The 21,323-nt window shown below is 42.4% G+C and overlaps 1 protein-coding gene across 2 annotated transcripts in view; it reads right to left on the bottom strand.

The window, feature by feature from the left end:
* The window catches only part of ING3 (inhibitor of growth family member 3), a 248,013-nt gene extending 234,614 nt beyond the window's left edge, over nucleotides 1–13,399 (bottom strand). Inside the window, exons 1-2 of one of the 2 annotated variants that reach the window (XM_085654156.1) lie at nucleotides 13,235–13,399; nucleotides 13,066–13,137 (exon numbers count right to left, since the gene is read on the bottom strand). In XM_085654156.1, the coding sequence (XP_085510282.1) occupies nucleotides 13,066–13,137; nucleotides 13,235–13,262 (100 nt within the window). In that variant the 5' untranslated portion in view covers nucleotides 13,263–13,399. The remainder of the gene's footprint in view (nucleotides 1–13,065; nucleotides 13,138–13,234) is intronic. The other variant, XM_085654155.1, reaches the window with a different exon arrangement.
* Nucleotides 13,400–21,323: the final 7,924 nt, after the last annotated feature.

Below are 21,323 nucleotides of genomic sequence, written 5' to 3'. Positions count from 1 at the left end.
TGACTGCTGATCCACGTTGATCTAGAGTGCCTACAGGAAACAGCCTTCAAGGATGACTTGCTATCCTTTGTGCAGGCAGTGTCACTTAAAAGAGGACACTGCTGGGGAAAACGTAATTCCTCCTCTTATAAATATTTAATTTATAGGCTTTACGATGAGAGGCCACTAACATTGCATCAGTGGGCTGTGTATTTAAAGCCTTTCGAAGGAGTTGGTTTGCCCGTGAACAGCTGTGATCAAACAATCAAGGGCACCTGGACTGTGGTTTGAGAGAGTCTTATTCTTGCACAGAAGACAACAAACGAGGTAACAATTGCTTCACTAGTATCATTCTCTCATAAGCAGTCTAGAACCATCTGCAAGTTTGCAGCTACTAACCTATGAAGGAACTTAGATGGATCGGGCAGCTTCCAACATAGCCTTAGGATGTCAAGGGATACAGTTACATTCTCTAAGGCTGGCATCTCTTTGTAAGTCTCCCTATACGGTGTCATCTGTATTATTTTGATTGGATTAGGATCCCATAATCAGCTGGAACAATTGCACCATCCAGCAGAATTTCCCTCACAATATGAGAAATAAAGAGGTTGTCAATAATTGAGGGTCTATTCCCACCTCTAAAAGTGCACAGACTCTTTTGTGTCCTCGCCGGCCTCCTCCATAACATTATACAGATCGGCAGATGAGATTAAAGCCAATAGTTCTTATCACCGTTTCATTGGGTTGAGGGACGACGGCTAAAACACCCCCTGGCTCCTGGTGTGGCAACCTAACATTAAAATCACCCCCTAGGAAGAGATATAGTTGCTGGACTTGTTGAGATTTGACCTCCACTAGTGTAGAGCTGTACGAGAATAAGTAGATACATTTTTGATTGGGCACACTCACAAAGTCATTATTGTAAAAATTAATAAAAAAATAGCGCCAATGTCCCCTTGTAAGCAACAGTTTGGAAATCAGAGCCCAGGGTGCTTACAGACTGAGTGGCCGCCTATCAAAAGATGAATTCATATAGACAACCCACCATAGGCTCTGCGAGATGGAATGGGAGGAAGAGAAAAACACACAAAATTCAAAGTCATACACTTTTACAAACTTTTGCTAATGAGGCATTAATAACTTAGTGCGAAGGCCCACAATGTTCCAACTTAATATTTTCAGTCCACAAGTCTTGGCGAACAGAGTTGAGGCAGTATGGGTTGAGGCAAAGCTTTTGTGGGCTGGGCAGGGGAAACTGAGCAAGACATTGGCTGGGCAATGAACTTCATACTGGGCAGCAGCACTATCAGAATCCCCATCCGTACTGGTTAATGTTTCTCCCTCCATCGCCAGGAGAAACCGGTTCCTCGATCTAAAAATAACAGACCTCCCCCTCCAAAACAGACAGAGCGCATTCTCCAGAATTCATGGGGCCCAGTCAATCCACCTCATTACAATCTGACAGGGGAGCGTATCTGTTTCAGCACTGCAGACTCCAACCCGCCTGCTGAATGTGTTAATTCGGATAGTAATGAGGCACTTGTGTGATTGGTTTGTAAAAATACACTAAGGAAAGAGTGCCAATCTTTGATTTTTTTAAACTTTCAATAAATGGACTTTCAATAGCTTCCTCACCATAACAGGGTACCTGAAATGGACTACAACACAATCCCCATAAATATCTTTCCTTGATGGCTTCACCCAGCCTACACTTCGTACCATTAGAATGTCACAACTATCCTCTAGGTCAAAAAACTTAAGTATGCTCAACCAGTTGACAACCTTATTTCGAATTTACCCCCATGATTGTTTGATTTACTTGCAATGGGAGCACCCCCACCATAACCAGGACATAAGGGCATGAATCAAGCGGCAGATTTCGTTTCAGTACTAGGAACTCTTTCCACGGCCGTGCCTCCCCGCATTGTGTGACTGGGGTATTTCAATCCTTAAAGACTCCCATGTCATGAGCAAGGCCCATTGGACCCCTGGTGGCATGTTTCCCGACACTATGGGAGGGGGGGGGGGGGGGGGGGGGGTGAGTAGGTTGGGATTCCCGAGTCTTTGGGATAGCATCCCCATTCAGAGCTGTACTACCTAGGCGTTGTGAGGGCCTATCTTATGTTGTAGTTTTGGGTGCCTCTCCATCACAGGAGACTCCAGTGTGTTATAGTGCATGCCTGTGTGATATTGTGCGTGCTTGTAGACACACTGTTGGTCTATGGCTCCTTTGACCAGAACTCGTGCATTAACTGCATGCATTTTACAAGACACCATCTCTAAAAGAGGTACTTGTACTCAAGAAATCCCCTCCACCAATTGCTAATCTATTATGCAATGCATGAGTGGGTTTGAATCTGATCCTGGTCGCCATAAACTGTTGTAAAGGAGCAAAACTTTACCTGAAGATACATTTTATCACATTCAAGAGAGAGTCAACCCAAGTCATCTAAGGTGGGTCCTCCGGATGTAGGGGAAAGACTTTTCTTCCCTCTCTCGCCTGATTTTTACAAATATATACTTTATTCCATAGCACAATAGCCAAGCATTCTCACTCCTGTCCAGCCAGGAGTCTACTTACTGGACAGGGAATTCTACATTCAAACAAGAGAAAATTGAATGAAACAATGTGAACTATGGCTTAAAGGTATAACATAGTTCAAACGAGAGCCGCAAGTATTGTGATGGTTGGAAGTCAGGAAATAATAAGAAGACTGTTTAAGCTGAACATGCATCTCTTGTGAGCCCTTGTATTGAAATACGGGTCTAGAACATGGCAACCACAGTGTGGAAGGCAGATAATGGAAGACAATGAATGACCCAGAAGGGGCAAGTAACAGATCCAAGGCGTAGGACTCACCAGAGTATAATGGATGATGAGCCAAATAGGAGAGCTCAACTGGAGAACACTATTGGGAAGAACACCGACAAACACCTGAAGGTTGGTGGTTAAATTTGAAAAATGTGGGATCATTCTAGACAATGGAGGGTAGCAGAAACCGGCTACAATGGAAGCTCCTACAATCAATCACCGACCTAGCTCATGAGGTGGCATACAAGCAACAGCAATGAATCGACAAGCATTTAGAGTGAGTAAGGCAATCCTTCATTGCTGGAGAGATCCTTGCAGATGTGAGCGCTTGAAACGAACGGAACATGCAAGTATAAGAAACAGGGGTACAGACAAAGTACTTTCTTGCAACCCAAGCAATAATGGTCAGGTCATCATGGTGAGAGATAGCCTGGAGTCAATAATAGTGCTAGAGCCTGGCCTAGCTTTGGTGAAAGCATCAAAACTAGGTCAACAAGACTCTAGAGATGGAGAGAAGGATGGGCTAGGAGATGTACCGATACCCCTAAATTGAACTTCTACCTCCATGATTCCCTCAGTGGACCTGAGGGAGGAAGCAGATTTGTTGGAACTCTACTGAGCTACATAACTATTTGTAAGAGGGCATCCTAGAACAGAAATTAATTCATCCTTAGATAAACGTACTTCATACTCTGCATATCATCAATCTGTCGCTTCTGCCGCCCACACCTACTACACACTTTCTGTTTTCACTCATTCTCCCCTCAGACCACCCTGTCCAATCCGAAAGGCCACAACGCTCCCTCCTCTTTTGATTCAATCCGCCTCTTTCATCACATCTTTGCCTTTCCTTCAACCACCCCAGCATGAAGCAGTGATCCAAAGGACCTTAGTCCAGCTTTCTTTTGGAAAACTGTCCTCCCACATACGCTTCATTAAAGTTGCCTTGAGCAGGTTTTCCTGGGGGAATCAGGCTACATCTCCTGGCATGATCACACCTGCACGGTCCGTTAAATTCCCCTACTCCCCAGGTTATCCGAGACTTGAGCCCAATCGTGTAGGAAGGTAGCAATCCAGCAGAGACTCTGCCCCTTGTCTACTGCCTTACTCCTACACTAGGGAGCAAGCTACTTAGAAGACAACACAGACAAGCCAATTTTTGGCTGAGGAGTCCCGTGCACATACCTCTCTGGTGGTCAAGGCAGGATGCCAAAGCCAACAAGAGAGTCAGCAACATTTAATGGTTTGCAAGTTCTTCTGATCCTAGAAGAGAATATTTTCCTTCTTGCATAATTTGCCCTTGAGCCCCCAATCAGAAGTGTTTTGACCGCTCAATGTGTTATGTGTATTGGCGTCCAACTAAGGGTTCCATCTTCTCCAGTTGCATTGAGAGATGGTCAAATCAGAAATCGGGATGGTGGCAAGTTCCACCCAGGGCAGGGGAACCAATACTGAACAGAGGGAAAGGAATGTACAACATCCACCAGGTACACATTTTTCAAAGACTGGAAGGGTGTACATGTGGACAAGGACGTCCTCCTTCAACATCACCAGCTCGCCCTCCCCCCCCCAAATAAAAAAAAAAAAAATTAAAAAAAAAGAAAAAAAAAGGTACCATCCTTCTGTGCAGCACACGACTGGCTCCAATCATATCACATACACCCATACACACTTCAAACATTTCCCAAACATTAGTAAGGCAAAGGACAAATTATGGGGACTAATCAGACCTTTACTGGAGAGAGCCAGTAGCCAGGCAACCCACAGACAGACAACACTGACACTCACTACATGTGGGTCACAAGGGCAGTAGCCTCTGCCTCTCAGATCGGGAGTACGCTTTAGGCGCTGCCCTAACAAAACCAGAAATGACAGGGAGCCCTGTAAAGGGTTCTGCATCTTTATCAAGATCGCTGGAGGGGGAAAAACTGCTTTCCAGAAAAACATGCAAGGGTGTGTTGCACAGCTTTCTGAAGCCATGAAGAAGAATTTTCCTTTGAACACGACAGGAAAGACTTATTTTTCCTGCAAATTAGATGTTGCAGTCATCCTTTACATGGGGGGGAGAGAAATGAACAGGTTTATTTTACACCAGAGCATCCCTCAGTAGGGCTTCTTGATTGGGGTACAAAAATGGATGAAAGCACATTATGTCACAGATGAACCCAACAATTTTTGACAATGCTTTCAGAATAAGACCATTGTGTACTTGCCAGCCCACTATATGCAAACCATGTTTGAGTTAGTAGCAGGAGTTTGGCTTTGGTCATCCGGGTATTTGTCAGAGGAGCACCTTTACTATGATCTGTAAGGGGTGATCAAAGAGTTAACATCGCAAACAGCCTCAGGTTTGATACACTAAAGGCATTATCACTTTTTAAAACATGAATAAACAGTGACTCTTTGCAAATGCACAAGACCTTGCTAATAAATACATAACAAGGGGTGCAAAGTTAAAAACAGGGATATACAATGAAAAAGAGAAACTGGTATTGCCATTCCATCAGCCGAACAGATAAAAAGAATGATCTGAACTGAAAAAAGGAGCCTACATTGTTTATATTGAAATTATTTTATTGAGCAGGAAGTAAATGTGTTTTGTAGAACCCAAAGCACGATGAACCTACTTGAGGGGTATCAAACTTAAGCTTTAAACTTTGGCTCAAATTTAAAAAACCCGACAAGACACTGGTGTTTGGTGCAAGTTGTAGCTGCCTCAATAGAATGTTGAGGAGGCAATAGTTTGATCTTCGCCCAGAGCAGACATTAAGAAGGGTCTACTGAATTCAAATGTTTATAAAGTAATGAAAGAGTAGATGGCTAGAAAAATAAATGAGCAAACAAGACTAGCTAAAAAAGATACCTTCTTGTTCACTTCAACTTGGCTTGTCTCTACATCAAACCCAATGTTGACGAGTTCTTCTCCGATCGCTAAAATATCATCCACTAACTAAACTGAGGCAGGTTCCTGGCTATCATTCAAAAAGAACACCTTTCACATTCAAATGTGTACACTAGTTTCCACCCATCCACATACCATTACGTCACATATCTTATCAAAGATAAAAACGTTACAGACTACCTTGTTCCCTCCATCTCCAGCACTGTCATTATCTATGTTGCTGACTTCCACCTCACTATTTCTCACAACACCAAAGCCATGACGCTTCCTCATGAATCACTTTCAAACTAGTCTCCCACTTATTCACACTACCCACAAATTTTGCTTGCCAATAACCTGCACCCCATATCTGATACACCACCCGTGATACTTCCAACCTCCAAACTACCACGTACAACCCTTTCACAGCACACCTAATCCCACAAGAAAGGAAAATAAAAACCCTTGATCATCACCTCCAAATCCTTCACAACCACACCTTCATTTCTTTAACCAAATCTCAACCAAAAATGGACACCGTTTATGCCCTCATTTTTATTGTACACTTTTATTTTATTGTACACTCACCCCTAGAACTCTTGCAAACTCCAGCCCTGTCAACTTTGAAATGAATTCGACTGTGTAAGGAGCATTTTGAGCAGAGGCAGTCCTGGCTCTTTCCGGGTTTGACATCAGAAACGTGCATCTGTGCAATAGTGGGTGGCGCCAAAGGTCACAATCGCCTAATGGCAGCCCTTGTGTATGAGAAGCAGGGACAGTTGAGGAGCACGAGATTAAATTTGGCCTGGTGGGGGAGAGGTGCTGGGCAATGATAGAGCATACTGTCTACGAGAACAACATTAAAGATGGGTGTGACCAGACAAGAATGAGGAGCGTCTCATTCAAGATGGGCTGACAGAGGCAGGCTTCCTGGCCCACGGAGGCAGCAGAGACTGCTGTAAGTGGCCCTTTGGGAGTTCTGACACTTTTGGACCCTACCTGGCAATCCTAGCTGATGCTGCAAGCAGTGATTAGAGGGGAAGCTCTTGTGGTTCGAACTCAGCGAGGTAAATCTTTCTAGTTTTCTTCTTCTGCTGAACACTTAAGGCTAGAAAATTACTACAAATTATTTATTTTCTCACTGGGTATTGCCCTCTAGAAGTGGTAAAAGAAGCTTTGCTGGAAATGACCTGAATGAGGTTAAATTTTCACGGAGGGTGAAAAATCTCTTCTGGGCTCCATTAACATACAGACCCGATGCAGAAAATCTCTTTGGTGGGAGCAGTAGTGAAAGATAGGGAAGAAAAGCTGGAAGTCTTCTTGGGCATAATCTTAGCCAACAGGTACGCAGCAAGACAAAGTCCTAAAAAGTTGCATGGCTGCGACTGCCATGGAGGTGAGAGAAGTACAGAATCACAGAAGAACTGCAGTAGACATCCTGGCGAAACTAGAGGACAAAATGAAGTACTTTGATTACCTGAGAAGTAAAGTTCTGGGAGAACTTGAAGTCCTGTCTGTGGTGACAACTGAGACTCTGTGGACCAGGTCAGCCACTGCTGTGGAGGAACTGGTGTCTCTTTAGCCGGGTAAGGTGGATGGGCTCGTGAAAAGAGCCGAAAGACTTCCATCTAGAATGAAGAAAGAGTGGTGCAACTCGAGGCACAGTGATGGTAGTGCCGTTTTCACCTTAACAGAAAGGTTCGACTCTGCCTGAAGCCATCCAAAACGCAAAGAGGTGAAAACGGGAGAGTAGAGACTGGTTTTCCCGGACCTACATCCAGCCACTCTGGTAAAGGAGAGAAAGGTGCAAGAGATCAAGCATGAACAGGAGTGAAGGGGGCTCAAAGCTTCAGTGGGCTTCCACACTAAACTAAAAGTACACCATGATGAGGAGTATGTGCTCTCACAGTGATGCGGCAAGGGCTTTCCTAAAAATTCTGAACCAGGACAATAAGAGAATTGCTGACTTACAGTGTGAGAGAACCCTAGTTTCTGCCTGTTGGGTGGGGTGTTTAGACTATCTTAAAAGAGGGTGCGGAGGGCAGCTCTTCAAAAAAAAAAAAAAAAAACAGCAGGGACTAATCGGATTCTTGATATTGTATTCTGATTGTCTCTCTGCTTTTACCTTCCTCTACAAGACTCCTTTACTCAGAGTGATTACTAGGACGAGCATCACCTCCGATGATCGTTCTATCCGAAATAGGCAGAGGCAGTTTGTAGTTTTATCAACTAAGAGTTCTGCCACTGGTCATGATGACTTGTAGGTGCTTTTTCGCATTTGTTTTCACATCAATAAACTATAAAGGTTCACACGCCAATCACAAACGGCCCCATCAGCAAAACCAAATCCAACTGTGTTAAATTAATCTTAAAAGTTGAAAATAAAAACAAATTACTCAAAGCAGGTAAATAAGTAAATCCTCCTTGGCCAACTGCTGTTCACATTCTATCAAATTCATGAAAAAGGAAAAACTAAATTAATTACAAAAAATAAAGCGGAACCTGTCGGCCACTAAACACTTGTTCATGAAAGATGAATACAACATTGACTTTTCAAAAGACCACATCATCACTTTGACTCTCCCACACATTCCATCTCCATTATTCACCTTCAACTACTCGGACCACAGCCTGGTCAACATAATACAATCCCTCAAAGCTAAACTTTAACATACTCTCCACGTCCAGCATCATCATATGTCCCAACCCACACCCCCGAGTTATCTACTTTCATCACATGTACCATAAATGCCTCTCCTCTACATCTGTATTTTTCTCAAAAGACAAATCCTCCAATCTAAATTAGGCCCCCTCTAGACCCAAGCGACTGGGACAACTACAGTCTTTTTCCCAAACTCCAGACTGCTAGCAACATCCCTAAAAAGTAGTGGCAATTCAACTTCAAAATCACAAAGAATATCATCAACTTAGAAAAGGATGCCATGCAAGCTTTTATCCTTACTACGTTACCCAAACCACAATACTGCAGGATTGTCTCAACATAAAAATTACACGATCACCACCTTTTTGTTCTTGCTGACTTCTGACAAACACCATAAATCACCAGGTCTTTCTGTCATCTTCTCCACTAACATGGCCATCTGAAACAGTTCTTACAAAGTAAGTGACACTATACCTCCTTTTTGATCAGCTGGGCTCAGCGAAAACACTCACTCGCTCAGTCAATCAGTGATGCCTCCCAGCCCACTACTTGCACGTATAATTCTCAACATATTCAGTTACTCTCAAACTCCTAATGTAAACACATTAGTATGTTGACAGCACCCAATGTATATCTGGTCAGCAACTAAACTCGTGGCCAAGACACAGCTTAGATATCATTCAAACCTGGATGTCAGCCTGCACAGGATGCATTATCAACAGTCACAAGTGCTCTCACTGGAGCCGATTAATATTCTGACCTGCAGAAGGTGTTAAACTGAATCTGGTGCATTCCTACAATAACTGTGGTGGTGCAAGATTTTTGGACAGAGTTTAACAGTGAGGTGATGAGAGCATTGCAGGACTCAGATAGAACTAGCACTACTGGGAATAAAGGATAAAATAATACTACACAGCTACAAATTGACCTTTCATGCCATAGGCTTGGTGGTGGCATGTAGAAACATCGCCATTGAATGAGGTAGCATAACAGCAGACATGAATAAAAAGCATGACCACTGGGAAATCAACCTGTGAAGGTTAAGGATGCCCAAGAAAATTAGAAAATATAGGGCTCAAAGGTATGCTGCCGTTACTTAATGTTTGCCTAGGCCGATACGTCTTTTTTTTTTTTTAAAGCGCTCTCTATTCAGTTTTCACAGAGAAAAAACAAATACAACATATCCCCCCCCCCCCCCCTCCAATCTCCCGAAGGCAGGTGAGCAAGCATAAAAAAGTCATTGTACAAGTCTTCCCAAAAGCTGGACTGTAACACAACAGATCGCAATAGCCAGAGCATTTCACATCAACACCAAAGCCCAACACTTAGTATTGTGGCTTGAGCCAGTCCTGCCCTCGCCCCCCCTCCCCCCCAGCAGTGGATCTCCCACGTTGTCTCACTCTCCCTCGTCCCTCACCTCCAACTAAGGGGCACAGACCTTCTCAAATTTGCGTCAGCAGGCTCTCACTTGGTACATCAATTTCTCCGCCCCATACACCAAACCATACCTTCTTCCCACTCCCATATGGCAGGCAAAGTTTGAGCCCTCCAGTATTTCAGTAGATCCCTACGTGCCACCATCATGTCTAGGTTGCTAAATAGCAAGGCGTAACAGTCCATGGTTTGTTCACCCCAGATGCCCAGTGAGACAAGCTGGGGTGTAAGTTGCGCCTTGTAGCCCAGGACCTTTGATATTCCGTCACCCACCTGCTTCCAGTAGGCCCCAACCCTCTGGAATTCCCACAAGGTACGCAATAGGGTGCCTTATATCCGACAGCCTCAGAAGCAGCACTCGTCAGTTGCTGTACCCATACGGAACAGACGTGTCCGTGTATAGTATGCCCTGTGAAGGATTTTTTCGGCTAATACATTCTTAATGGTAAAGTTGAAGTAATGGAACGGATGTTACAGCAGTTTTGGCTTCCCTCTGAACCGTGACTAGAAGACACTAAGCAGAGGAAGATTGTGTGGGGATTAAATCATACAGAAAAGCCATAAAAGTGTACCCTGTTTTATTTCTTTACACACATGAATAGATTATTGTTTAAAACAACTTACAATACATTTTTTTCCTGTAATGTGCTCCCTTTATCCTACAAAATGTCTAGTATACTTGTATACCTTAGTAATGTATATATAGCTACTGCAACATTTTTCACCCTCGATCTCAAATTTAAAGCTCCAATGCTCTCCGACTTCTGATGCGAACTGCGCTCTACAAAACTTAAAGTAAGCAATCATAAATGAGAGCAAGTTTCAGCTACAGACCAAATAGATTCACTTCATGCTTCCCAACTGCATACATCTCTTCCCAACAAAGCAACGTCCCTGGGTTTCCACATTGATCCTGTCCTCTCCTTTGAAGAGCATGTAAAAGGACAAGTCACAGAAAGCTACATTGCCTTATGCCTAAATGTACCCACCAGCAAGCACATTCCAACCACAATATAGCTGCCTTCTCGATTTCACCCTTAGTCCATTCAAAAACATATTCCTTGCAGCTGGATGCCTAAACCTCAGAGAGCACATATCCAATCACATTAACCATTCTCGCCCATCCAAGGAATGGCAAGAGACTCTCCTCCCAGCATGCTTTTATTTCAGTGCACTTTACATGTAACAATATTGTGGGTGAGAATGTCTAACACGAAGACCGGCCTTTAAAAAGGTACAGCCAGTTTGTGAGATACTACTTCAAGGGAGCATTATTCAAATAATACGAGTGCCACTTTAGACCAAGATGTGAGGCTCGCCCCAATAAGTGAGACGATGCTTCAAGATAGCAAACTCGCTCAGCGAATAGCAGTGTGCACCAAGTTGTGAAACTAGGATCCAATCAGTGAGACCGTGTGCCATGGTGTAAAACAACAAATCCGATAAGAGATTGCACCACGTGATGGGACTCGCAGCAAACAAAGGAAGCTAAGTTCCAGAAAGAGGGACCCGCAAACAGTTATTAAGGCTGTTCTACAAGAAGTGAGATTTACAGTGAATGAGATTGTGATCCAAAAAACAAAACAAAAACTATATAGATATATAGTGGAAAGTGCGTTTCGGGATGCCTCCATTGAGCATTTGGTGATATTGTTCAGCCCTTTATAACCGTATAAATAAATAGGGATAAGAGGATTTCTGGTATAAAGTAACCTTCGTAAGGTATTATTCTTAGCCACAAACTTGATTTTTTAGCTCCACCTAATAATAAAAAGTAATCTCTGCAATATACATAAACGAAGCGAGAGGTCATAAGGAGAAATTTCAGTAAATCTGCAGGCAAAGGGGTTGGTTTACAGTACTTTCTTAAAATGATCAATGCACGTGATAGAGGTCCAAAATATTTAACAGGGAAAGTTGTTTTCATTATCCAGGGAAAGTTGTTTTCATTATCGAAAGAAAGCACGGAGCTTGAATGAGAATGCCGAAATGAAGGTATTTTTTGACGGGAAAGCAATTTGTGTTTAACGTACAATTATATGTCCTGGCTTACTACAAGATATACGAACTTTGGAACGCAATCACTTCAAGGAAAGCAGTGAAAGTATGCTTTAAACGCCTCTAACGGATACGCCAAATGTGTATAAACCAAGTGTGGTCCCACATGATTTAAAAGTCTTCATAACTTTGAGGATGCCTCCTGCGTCAAAATTTTGTTTTACGTAAAGACACATAATACAGAGCAAATGTAGACACAGGCGGTGGAGTGCTGCAGTTTATGAAGGAGTGCACTACTCTATGAAACGAAGCAGTAGCACATGTGAGAACTGCACAACACAAGCATGCAGAAACAAGTCGTGAAGTGCTGCTGAAAGAAATAAAGTAGGGTACAAGTCAGAGGTGTGTGGATTGTCGCTGATATTCAGCAGTAACCAATTACATGCGGTGCTGCGGTATGATACAAAGCGTATAGGGAAATGCGTTGGGTGCTAATCTATAAAGAACAACGGGCAAGCACAAAGTGCTTGGTAAGGCTTCTGGAAGCTAGGCGCTTATTCTCCATGGAGTCAACCCATGCTCTGGGAAACTGGGCGCAAAATCAAGCAGCCTCCGAGATGCTACCACTACAGTGAGCCGACTGAAACTTTTCCATGATATGGAGCAGGGAACCTACTCAGATAATTAAGCATGCTCATTCTGTATGATCCACAGCAGAATGCTGCTCGGTAAAATTAAAAATGCCCGCTGCTACCAGTCAACTGGCGCAGCACTGTGGTAACATGCAGAGCATGATGTCGTCATATACAGGGATAATATGTTGTATGATTCACAGCAGGAGTGAATGCTTCTCACTGTGTGTAGCTCTACTGTACGGTACATAGCAGAATGGTTGTTGTCACGAACAGAGCATGGATCTGTTGCCAAATAAAGGGGGCATGCTGCTCCTATGTGATTTAGCAGTATACTGCTCTGTGATATGAAGGAGGACCATTGCTGCAGATAAAGAGAAAACTGTGGTGCTGTAAAATACAATAATTTGTTTAATGGAAGCGACAAAGGAGAATGCAGCTCTTTAATGACGTAGCTTAGTGCTGTTGTAAGCAACAAAGCAGGGCATTGGTCTGTTCTATGGAACTAGAGGCTGCTGTCAACATAAACGAAACATGGTGCTGCTGTGTGACAGAAAGGATGTGTTGTGATGGGAGGAATTTGCATGCAGTAGGCGGACTCTATGTCCCTTGAGCTCCTCCCCCAGGTTGCACGTCTGGCTGCTGCGGGTATGGAGGAAGCACGTACTTTGAACTTGCAAGTCCATCTCCCTCATTTCCGTGAACCTGTCGCGCAGATCCATGGGCAACTGCTCGATCACTGCAGAAAGGGAGAGAGAGAGAAGACATGGCGGTCAGGTTGCGCTGGTCGTGACAATGCGTCCCGCAACCCTCCTCCCTCCCGGGCCCTTACTTACTCTCGAGGTAATCTTCTAAGTACAACATCCTTGCTCCGAGAGGACTTTAGCAGTAGCCAACGTTTGATTGCTTCCAATATGGCGTCACCTCCAGCAGCAAAGAATCTCTCCCTGACGGCGCGCGCAGCCTTTACTGTGCAGCCTTCAACAAGCTTCGGAGCTCTTGATTGGTCGGCTTCCAGGAAATGAAAGGGACGTGTGTTCGACCGGTCTTCTGAAAAACGTATCTTACGTGCTGGCGTCACTCAATTCAATTCAGTTGAACTTTATTGGAATTTCAAGCTCTTACTGTGTTATTAAAACAATTTAGGAAATTAACTTAAAGGCCAAATAGCAGGATAGATACTTTGTTACTTTTTTTTTATTTTGACCTAAAGTATATCAGAAACATGATTATAGTTCGGAAATTATACTTCAAAGGAAGGCTCCTGGTATTGAAAAAATGTATACAATTAATTGCATGTGACTTAGAAGTAATTTCCTTTTTTTAAAAACTGTAATGACTTATTTTCCTATTATTTTTGAAGGAGATAGAGTAAAGTAAAAAGTAAATGATTTCCTCCACTACAAACAAGCATTTGCATAGCCAATAGGTCTCGCTTTTAGGACCTTAAAAGTATTTAGTTATCCAGCACAATATCCTTGGTGCAACAACATCAACTGTTGCATGGCTAAACACTTATAAGGTCCCAAAGGTGAGACCTATTGGTTGTGCCAATGCTTGTTTTTTTGTTACACTTGTTCGTCTCTAGTCTGATGGTTTACTTTCCGCAGGTGTGAGCCACCAGGAGTCATATAGGAGGGGTACCAGCCGTGATAGCTTGAGCATCACAGCACTGTCTAAAGCCTCCGCAGACCTACTCATACGTTTGCAACTTATGCAGATGTCCCCCTCCAAACACTCTATCCAGAATCCCCATGCACACACCCAGTAAATGTGTGATTGTCACAGACTGCCTGTTAGATGCACATAGTCCACAACACTGCTAGCGTGAAACGCCATCAAGGAAAATCTATGGTGTAGCCTTAAGTTAAATCCCTTTTTTTCCTTAAATAGAACACAATTTACATGGTAAGACGTATTTTTCTCAGACCCACTTACAATAGGTGTGAGCTTTGTTCCTGCCCCACTTGTGATTGGAGTGAACTCAGTACAATGCAAGAGAGTGGGAAAGACATAGCACATATTGGTGAATACCAGCAAAAGTGCAGCTGGGAACCGGCACTTCTCGTGCACTCAGTGCCACTACTGGCAGCATTTCAAACACGTAGTTAATACTGTACAGCCACAGAGTACATCTCTGTACCGAAACCTCTGCAAATTCAGACTTTGTGGCTAGGGATCCTGAGAGCACATTTTGCAAGTTTCCCACAAGTGACCCAGATTTATGTGTGGAAAAGGTTTAAAGGAACGGACCCTGTGAATTTTGCCAAGTTTCTGATGAAAAATCCAACAACACATATAGGACTCGCGCAGAGCAAAAGAAAGTTCACGTCGTCACACAAACAGAAGCACAAGAATGCACACACACACAGAAACTGGCACACACAGAAGCAAGGAAGCAAGCAGGGGGGTAGTGGAACGTATAAATAAGCACACACAATGACAGACACACAGGAACGGACACAAGAACACATGTAGACACAAACGGGGAAAGAACACAGGAAAATAAACTTACATTCATAAACAGGGACACATCCACACACAAATAGGAACAAAGTCATAGATGTAAACGCACAAACATAAACAAGCAAGGACAATTACACAGGGGCAAACAACACTGCAGAGACGCTCGCAAGCACAAGCAAATGAGACAATAATAGGGACATCAGTAAATACACAAACACATGGCAGGCAAATAGGGATGGACAAAAAAAAGAAACAGCCACACACAGGATGGACACGGACAAATAAGGGTACCAGCAAACAGGAAATCAGACAATGGCACATACCTACAAACACAGACAGGTGCATCGAAGGAGACACGCAATGAATGCACACAGAGACTAGAACACACACAATAAGAGCGACACAGAGGGATGCACACATGCACACACAGGGACAGGCTTGTGCACATAAAGAAAATATATAAGGATCAATGCATATAGAAACGCACGCACGGACATGCAAAGACGAAAAAAAATGCACACAGGGACAAGAACACACACACAGTAACAGTCACACAGGAGGATGCACTCAGTAACACCCAGGGACAGATGCACACAGAGTAAAGAAAATACAAAAGGACCAGTGCATAGAGGAATGCGCACAGGGACACGCAAACACAAACAAATTCACACAGAGACAATAACACGCACAATAACAGTCGCACGCAGAGTGAAGAACACAGAAGGACAGAGGGCCACGCTTGAAAATTGAAAAGCGTTCCTTTTCAGAGAAGAATGTTTGAGGCTTGAAGAAGTAAACAAGTGGGAGGGGTGGACTTACTCATTCACAGGGGTGTCACAGACTGGGAACTTGTAGCACTAAAAATACACAAGTCACTATTCTCCACTGCACCAACCAGGATTTCATTCTGTGGCCCTTTGGTTACAGACACAGACCTTTGTAGTGCATTAACTTATAGAGGTTTCATAATGTACAATAGTGCATTTCCCACTGATTAACTTAGCTTGCAGTTATTTTTCATTTAAGATGTGCCTTCTATTATATGTAGTTACCTGAAGGTGAAAGACAGAAAAAATCAACAAATATTTTTTTACCCACGCCGTTGACCCCACCCCCACGCTCACTCACCCCACCCTCATTGCACGCAGCATCACAGTCCCCATACTTTTCTTAATGCACTCAGACTACTGCATGCTCATAATACTGCTCAGAATCATCGAACAAAGGTAGTACTACGTGAAATAAACCTCAAACACAGGAAAAACTTTTGGAATAAAACTCATGGGGAGTAAGATTCGGAACCAGGTTTGTTTTCAAACAAGAATACTAACTGGAATCAGTCTCACAGACAATAACACTGCTAAGAATCAGCAGCACACACAAAATCATTAACGGAAGCCCACCGTCCAACACAAAAAGATGCACTAATACATCACTAGTGAAATTAGTCTTCCATACAATAATACAGGAATCAGCTTCATATGTAAGACTGTCAACAAGTCTTGTGGGTAACCCCAAAGATCTTTATTTTATAGTTCTTCGTTGTTTTTACCTCATTTCATAGAAGCCTTTGCCCAAACATGTGAGCTGTTACACAGAGAGCAGTTGGAGTGCTCACACCAATCACAAGCTGCCCACCGTGTTCCTGACCCTTGTGGGTCATGTTTTTTGCAAGCTGCTCTTGCACCAGACGTGCCCAGCACTCGCCGGGTTGAAGGGTGTGAATATTTACCTTCTGTGCACTGTCCCTGTGCACATCAACACTGTGCTAATGTAGACAGCAGTTTCCGACTGGAAGGTAGCCAGTGACCTATTGGGGCCTCTGGCGGAATGGGGATGGGGGCGGGGGGAGGGGAGGGTAGACCTTCCAGGTACTCTCCTTCCCATGTCTTCTTGTGCGCCCCCCTGGAGATGAAGCCGATTACAGATGTGCCGCCTTGCTGGCAGTTTCAAATTGACCCTCCAACCAGGGTTGCTTTATTTAAACAAACATGGACTCTGTGTGTGAAGGGGTGTGATAGAGATCAGGGTATCTAAAATATGCCCACTACCACGGATAGAGTAATCACACAGTTACACGCACATACATTCATCATACGCTAGGGCCCATTTCACTAACATACGCTCAAATACTCTACCAGCAATAAACCTGTGGAAAGAAAACACCTAAACACCCTGCATCTTTATCTAGGACGATAGGACCTGATTATAGTGGTTGTCCTTAAACATACTCTATACAAACTATTCAATAATGATCAAAATGTACACAATAATTGACAAGAAAGGAAATTCAACACCATGTTTTAAAGTTATATTGCTTTATCTAAAATTAGTCAAAGTAAATCAATCAGAATAAATCATTTCTCATAGTTACCTATTCTAACTAAGTGTCAGAACGGGTCAGGACAAGTCTCCCGGTAAAGTCTCTCAGGACGAAGTCCCTCAGCATCGATCCTCAGCAACGCAAGTTCACGCAGCAAAGGTAAAATGGCAAGTGGCAAAAGCCCTCCCTAAGCTAACAATTCTTATAATGAAAATTACAATGGAAACACACATAAAGTTGGCAGAATAAACTGTATCACTGAGCAGAGCGAGAAGGAAGGGATGTAACATTGCTACATCTGAAAATCTTCGCTCAGGAAAAGTCACAAGACTTGAACTACGGAACAGGAACCAAGAAACTATCAAAGTATCCAATTTGTTCAACTTCCCTCGGCAGCCGGGCCACAGTACATTGTTCATTTCTGAAGCTCCTTTGTTTGCCAAGGACGTTCCATTTCTTTGGAGATCCTCCAAACTGCTGATGTCCTCATGGAAATTTACAATAAGGACCATGGTCAGTTGTCTTCGACCTTTTTCCAGCAGGGGTCTCCCTTGCCACATCACAGAATATGCCACAGCCAGGCTTCGAAATACTGTCAGCTCGATTAAGGCCTTCATAGGCCACAATAGACCATCTTAATTAAAGAGACAAAATAAACGTTACTACAGCATAATGATTAAACAGTGTTAACCCCACTAATACCCTTATGTGTATGTATTTATCTAGCTTCGCGACATAAAAAGCATTAATTCAGACAGCGTTTTGTGCTCAAAATAAATAGCACACAGCAACGTTTAAACATGAAAACTTGCACGTCATTATTAAACAGGAACAGCACAAATAAGCTAACCCTCGTATAACTCTCTCTTATGTTAGAACAAACGGATTGATTAATAGAATCACACTTGCACAAGACAAATAATTAATTGTTAATTATTAATAAATTAATAAAACACATAGACATGCCAGAACTTCAAAAGCCCATGAATTTTCTAAAAGAAAACTCCGCTCCAGCAATCCCCCCTTTGGTGATTTTATCACCAAATAAACCCAAAAAAAAAATTTGTGAAAATTTAGTCCCATTTTAGGAGAAATCAGAAATGTTTTTTCCCCTTACACAACATTAAACACTAGTCACTCTTTCATCATCTCTCTTTGTCTCTAAGTAAACACTCTCCCTCAATTCTTCTAGTTCAATTTCTTGAGGTTCTCTTTTCAACTTCTTATTTTTCTTTTCCTTATTCAATTTCTTCTTCCCTCCCCTGTTTTTACAACACACACACACCAATCTTATTATTAATAAAGCCACAATTATACAAGACAAGGGAAACAATATTCTACCTATAATTGTACTACCTATTTTTGCAATAAAATCTTTAACAGCTATCATTTTATTAGCTATTTTAGTCCACAAACTCCCAGCTTCAAGTGGTACTAATTCTTCATGTAAATCAGTAATATTTTTCATATAGACCTTCAGGTCTTTGCTTTCATCAGGAATGTAAGTGCAACAATGTTGAACTTTCAAAATTCCACAAACTCCACCCTCCTTGGCCAAAAGAATATCAAGGGCAAGTCGATTTTGCATTGACATGGCACGTACGGCACTTAATTCCGTATTCACCAAAAGAAACCCTCCTGCGGTATTTGTCGATAAGCGATCAACCACTGTGGACAGTTTCCGAATTCCATAAGCATTTAAAGAAATTCCCACTGCTGGAATCAAAACCCCAAAAATGTCACCCACAATTTCAGACCAAGTTTCTCTCTTAAAACGTGTTAATAAGTTAATATCTTCTACATCTCTTATTTTATCTGTATGAAAAATCTTAGGAAAAACCAGGCCCACATAACACGTGCCATACCAATGGTCAGGCAACTTGTAATAAGCCTTGTTCCCACAAACATAGTACACTCCTGGAAAAATCGTATCTTCTCCACCTCTGAAACCCCAACCTGTCGCAATGAAGTATGTATCATGGCACTCACTAGTTCCCACAAAATATGTATCATATTGGGATTTCCTTCTGGTAATGCAAAGTTTACCCTTCTGCGGCGCATCTAGAGCTAAAGCTGGACTAGCCCCATTCTTCAACTCTTTTCCCATCTCAATGTCCCAAATTGTCTCACTCACTTCATATTTTCCCCCTTTCTCATGCATGTTCATTCTCCTTTCTTCTACCATATCCAGGAAAGCTCTCTCCTCTTCTTTCAAACTGCAAGTTAAATTATTCTTAAAAATATAATCTAATGTTAATCCTTTTTCTTCAATAAAAATCTCACCAAAAGTGTTAGCTTCTTTAGCTGGATTCAGCTCTTCATTCATTGGCAAGTGCCCAAAAATACTATCTCTGTTAGACATCTTATAATCTATTTTTCCTAACAAATAAAAAACACTACTTAAAATACTACAAGAAATACCATATGTAGCTGGTAAATGGTGATAAGTAACACCCTCTGAAACAGATGCAGGTAATTGCATACAGACGTAGCAATCCCTTACTTCCATTGTCTTCACATATTCATATAACAGTTTAGAAAGAACATTACTAGAAAAATTATTAATTGACCTATCTTTGTGTATGTAACTACTACTTCTAATTGGAACTACTTTTTGTGAATTCTTCTCTACATTAGTCACATTTTCTATATTCATTCCAAACTCTACTCTAAAAGTAACTAATAAAACTAAAACACCCCATAGAAGCATTAATAATCCAGTACAACAGCAGCACATCCTACACCACCTCTTAAAGAAGGCACATCTATTACTATTATTCTCTATGTTAGCCATTTTAGTTTAGCCTCTACTACTCCACTACTGTTTGAACTTCTTCAATTCTTCAGCAATTCTTCAGCTTTCAGTTTATCCAAATGATCTCCTCGTTCACTTAATCCAAGTGAATCCTCCTTTCACTCAGTTTGGATACTTGTCATTCTTCACTTCAATTTCTTCAACATCAAATTGTATCAGATCTCCAACGTCAGAATCCTCAGTACTCGACTCTTCTCCAATGTCAGTCAAGAGTACTTTCAGAATTTCACCAGTATCTTCCTCAACCACTTCTCTCAAGACCACTTCCGGATTATCTCGAGTCACTGTTTCTTCTTTTCCTTCTTCAGACAGTGTCACATAAGACCATTCCGGTGATCTGTACTTTTGGTTGGGTCTTTTAACTCTTTTTATTTCTACTGGTTCTTTCGATCTCCTTGATTCTTCTCCTTCAGCCTTTGAAGTTTGACTTGATATTTCATTTACTTGTTCAGCTTTCGATGAATTTGCTCTTATTACTCTGTATCTCACCCTTTTAACTCGGTTGTTAGGCCAACGATCTCCTTTCACAACCTTTTTCGGCCTTAATTCTTTAACACTCTTCTCTCCAATCGAAGTTCTCTTTCTCAGAACTCGACCCTCTGTTTGTTCATCCTCATCATCTGTTTCAAGAGCCTCTTGTTTCCGTTTCCCAGCAGTTTTCTTTTCCTCCACAGATTTTTTCACCACTGTTTGAGACTTCCCTACTTCTGTCCCTCCTCGGGTCTCCGACACGCAATCTTCTTGCTGTCTACTTGTCCCTTCACCTAGCTCCTCATCAATGTTCCCTACGCCTCCTCGGGGGTCTTCCGCAATCTGTCCCTCTCTTTCTTCTTCTGACCCTGTTTCTTCAAGAATAATCTCAAGTGGTTCTTCAATCTCCTCCTCTTCTGATTCAGGAGTAATCTCTGTGTAATTTCTTTTTTCTTTTCTTTTCCCTCCACTGCTACTTGAAACTTCCGGCTCTACAACAGAATCTGATCTTTTCTCTGATACTCGCAGTGATTCTCTTGAAGCTCTCTGTGCTTCTTTTCTCACTGATTCCGTATCTTCAGTATCTTCTTCATCACTGGAATCTGACTCTTCAAAATACTCTTTACCAGTTCCTTCTTTTGGGTTTGGAACTCTCAGAGTATGACTTGCATGTACCCAGTGCTTCACTCCAGCACACTTTATTGCAGTCGTCGTAATCAGAATGACTTGTCTCGGCCTTCCCCACCTTGGAATCAAGCAATTTCTTCTCCTGTGAACTTTTATCCTCACCCAATCTCCTGGACTCAGATCATGGGCTTGCTTCTTCTCAAGTGTGGTAGCTTCTTCTCCA

Source organism: Triturus cristatus, chromosome 4_1 (assembly GCF_964204655.1).
Source record: "Triturus cristatus chromosome 4_1, aTriCri1.1, whole genome shotgun sequence".
Classification (NCBI taxonomy): Eukaryota; Metazoa; Chordata; class Amphibia; order Caudata; family Salamandridae; genus Triturus; species Triturus cristatus.
Note: the sequence above shows the minus strand (reverse complement) of the source record. Positions and strands in the feature narration are given on the sequence as shown.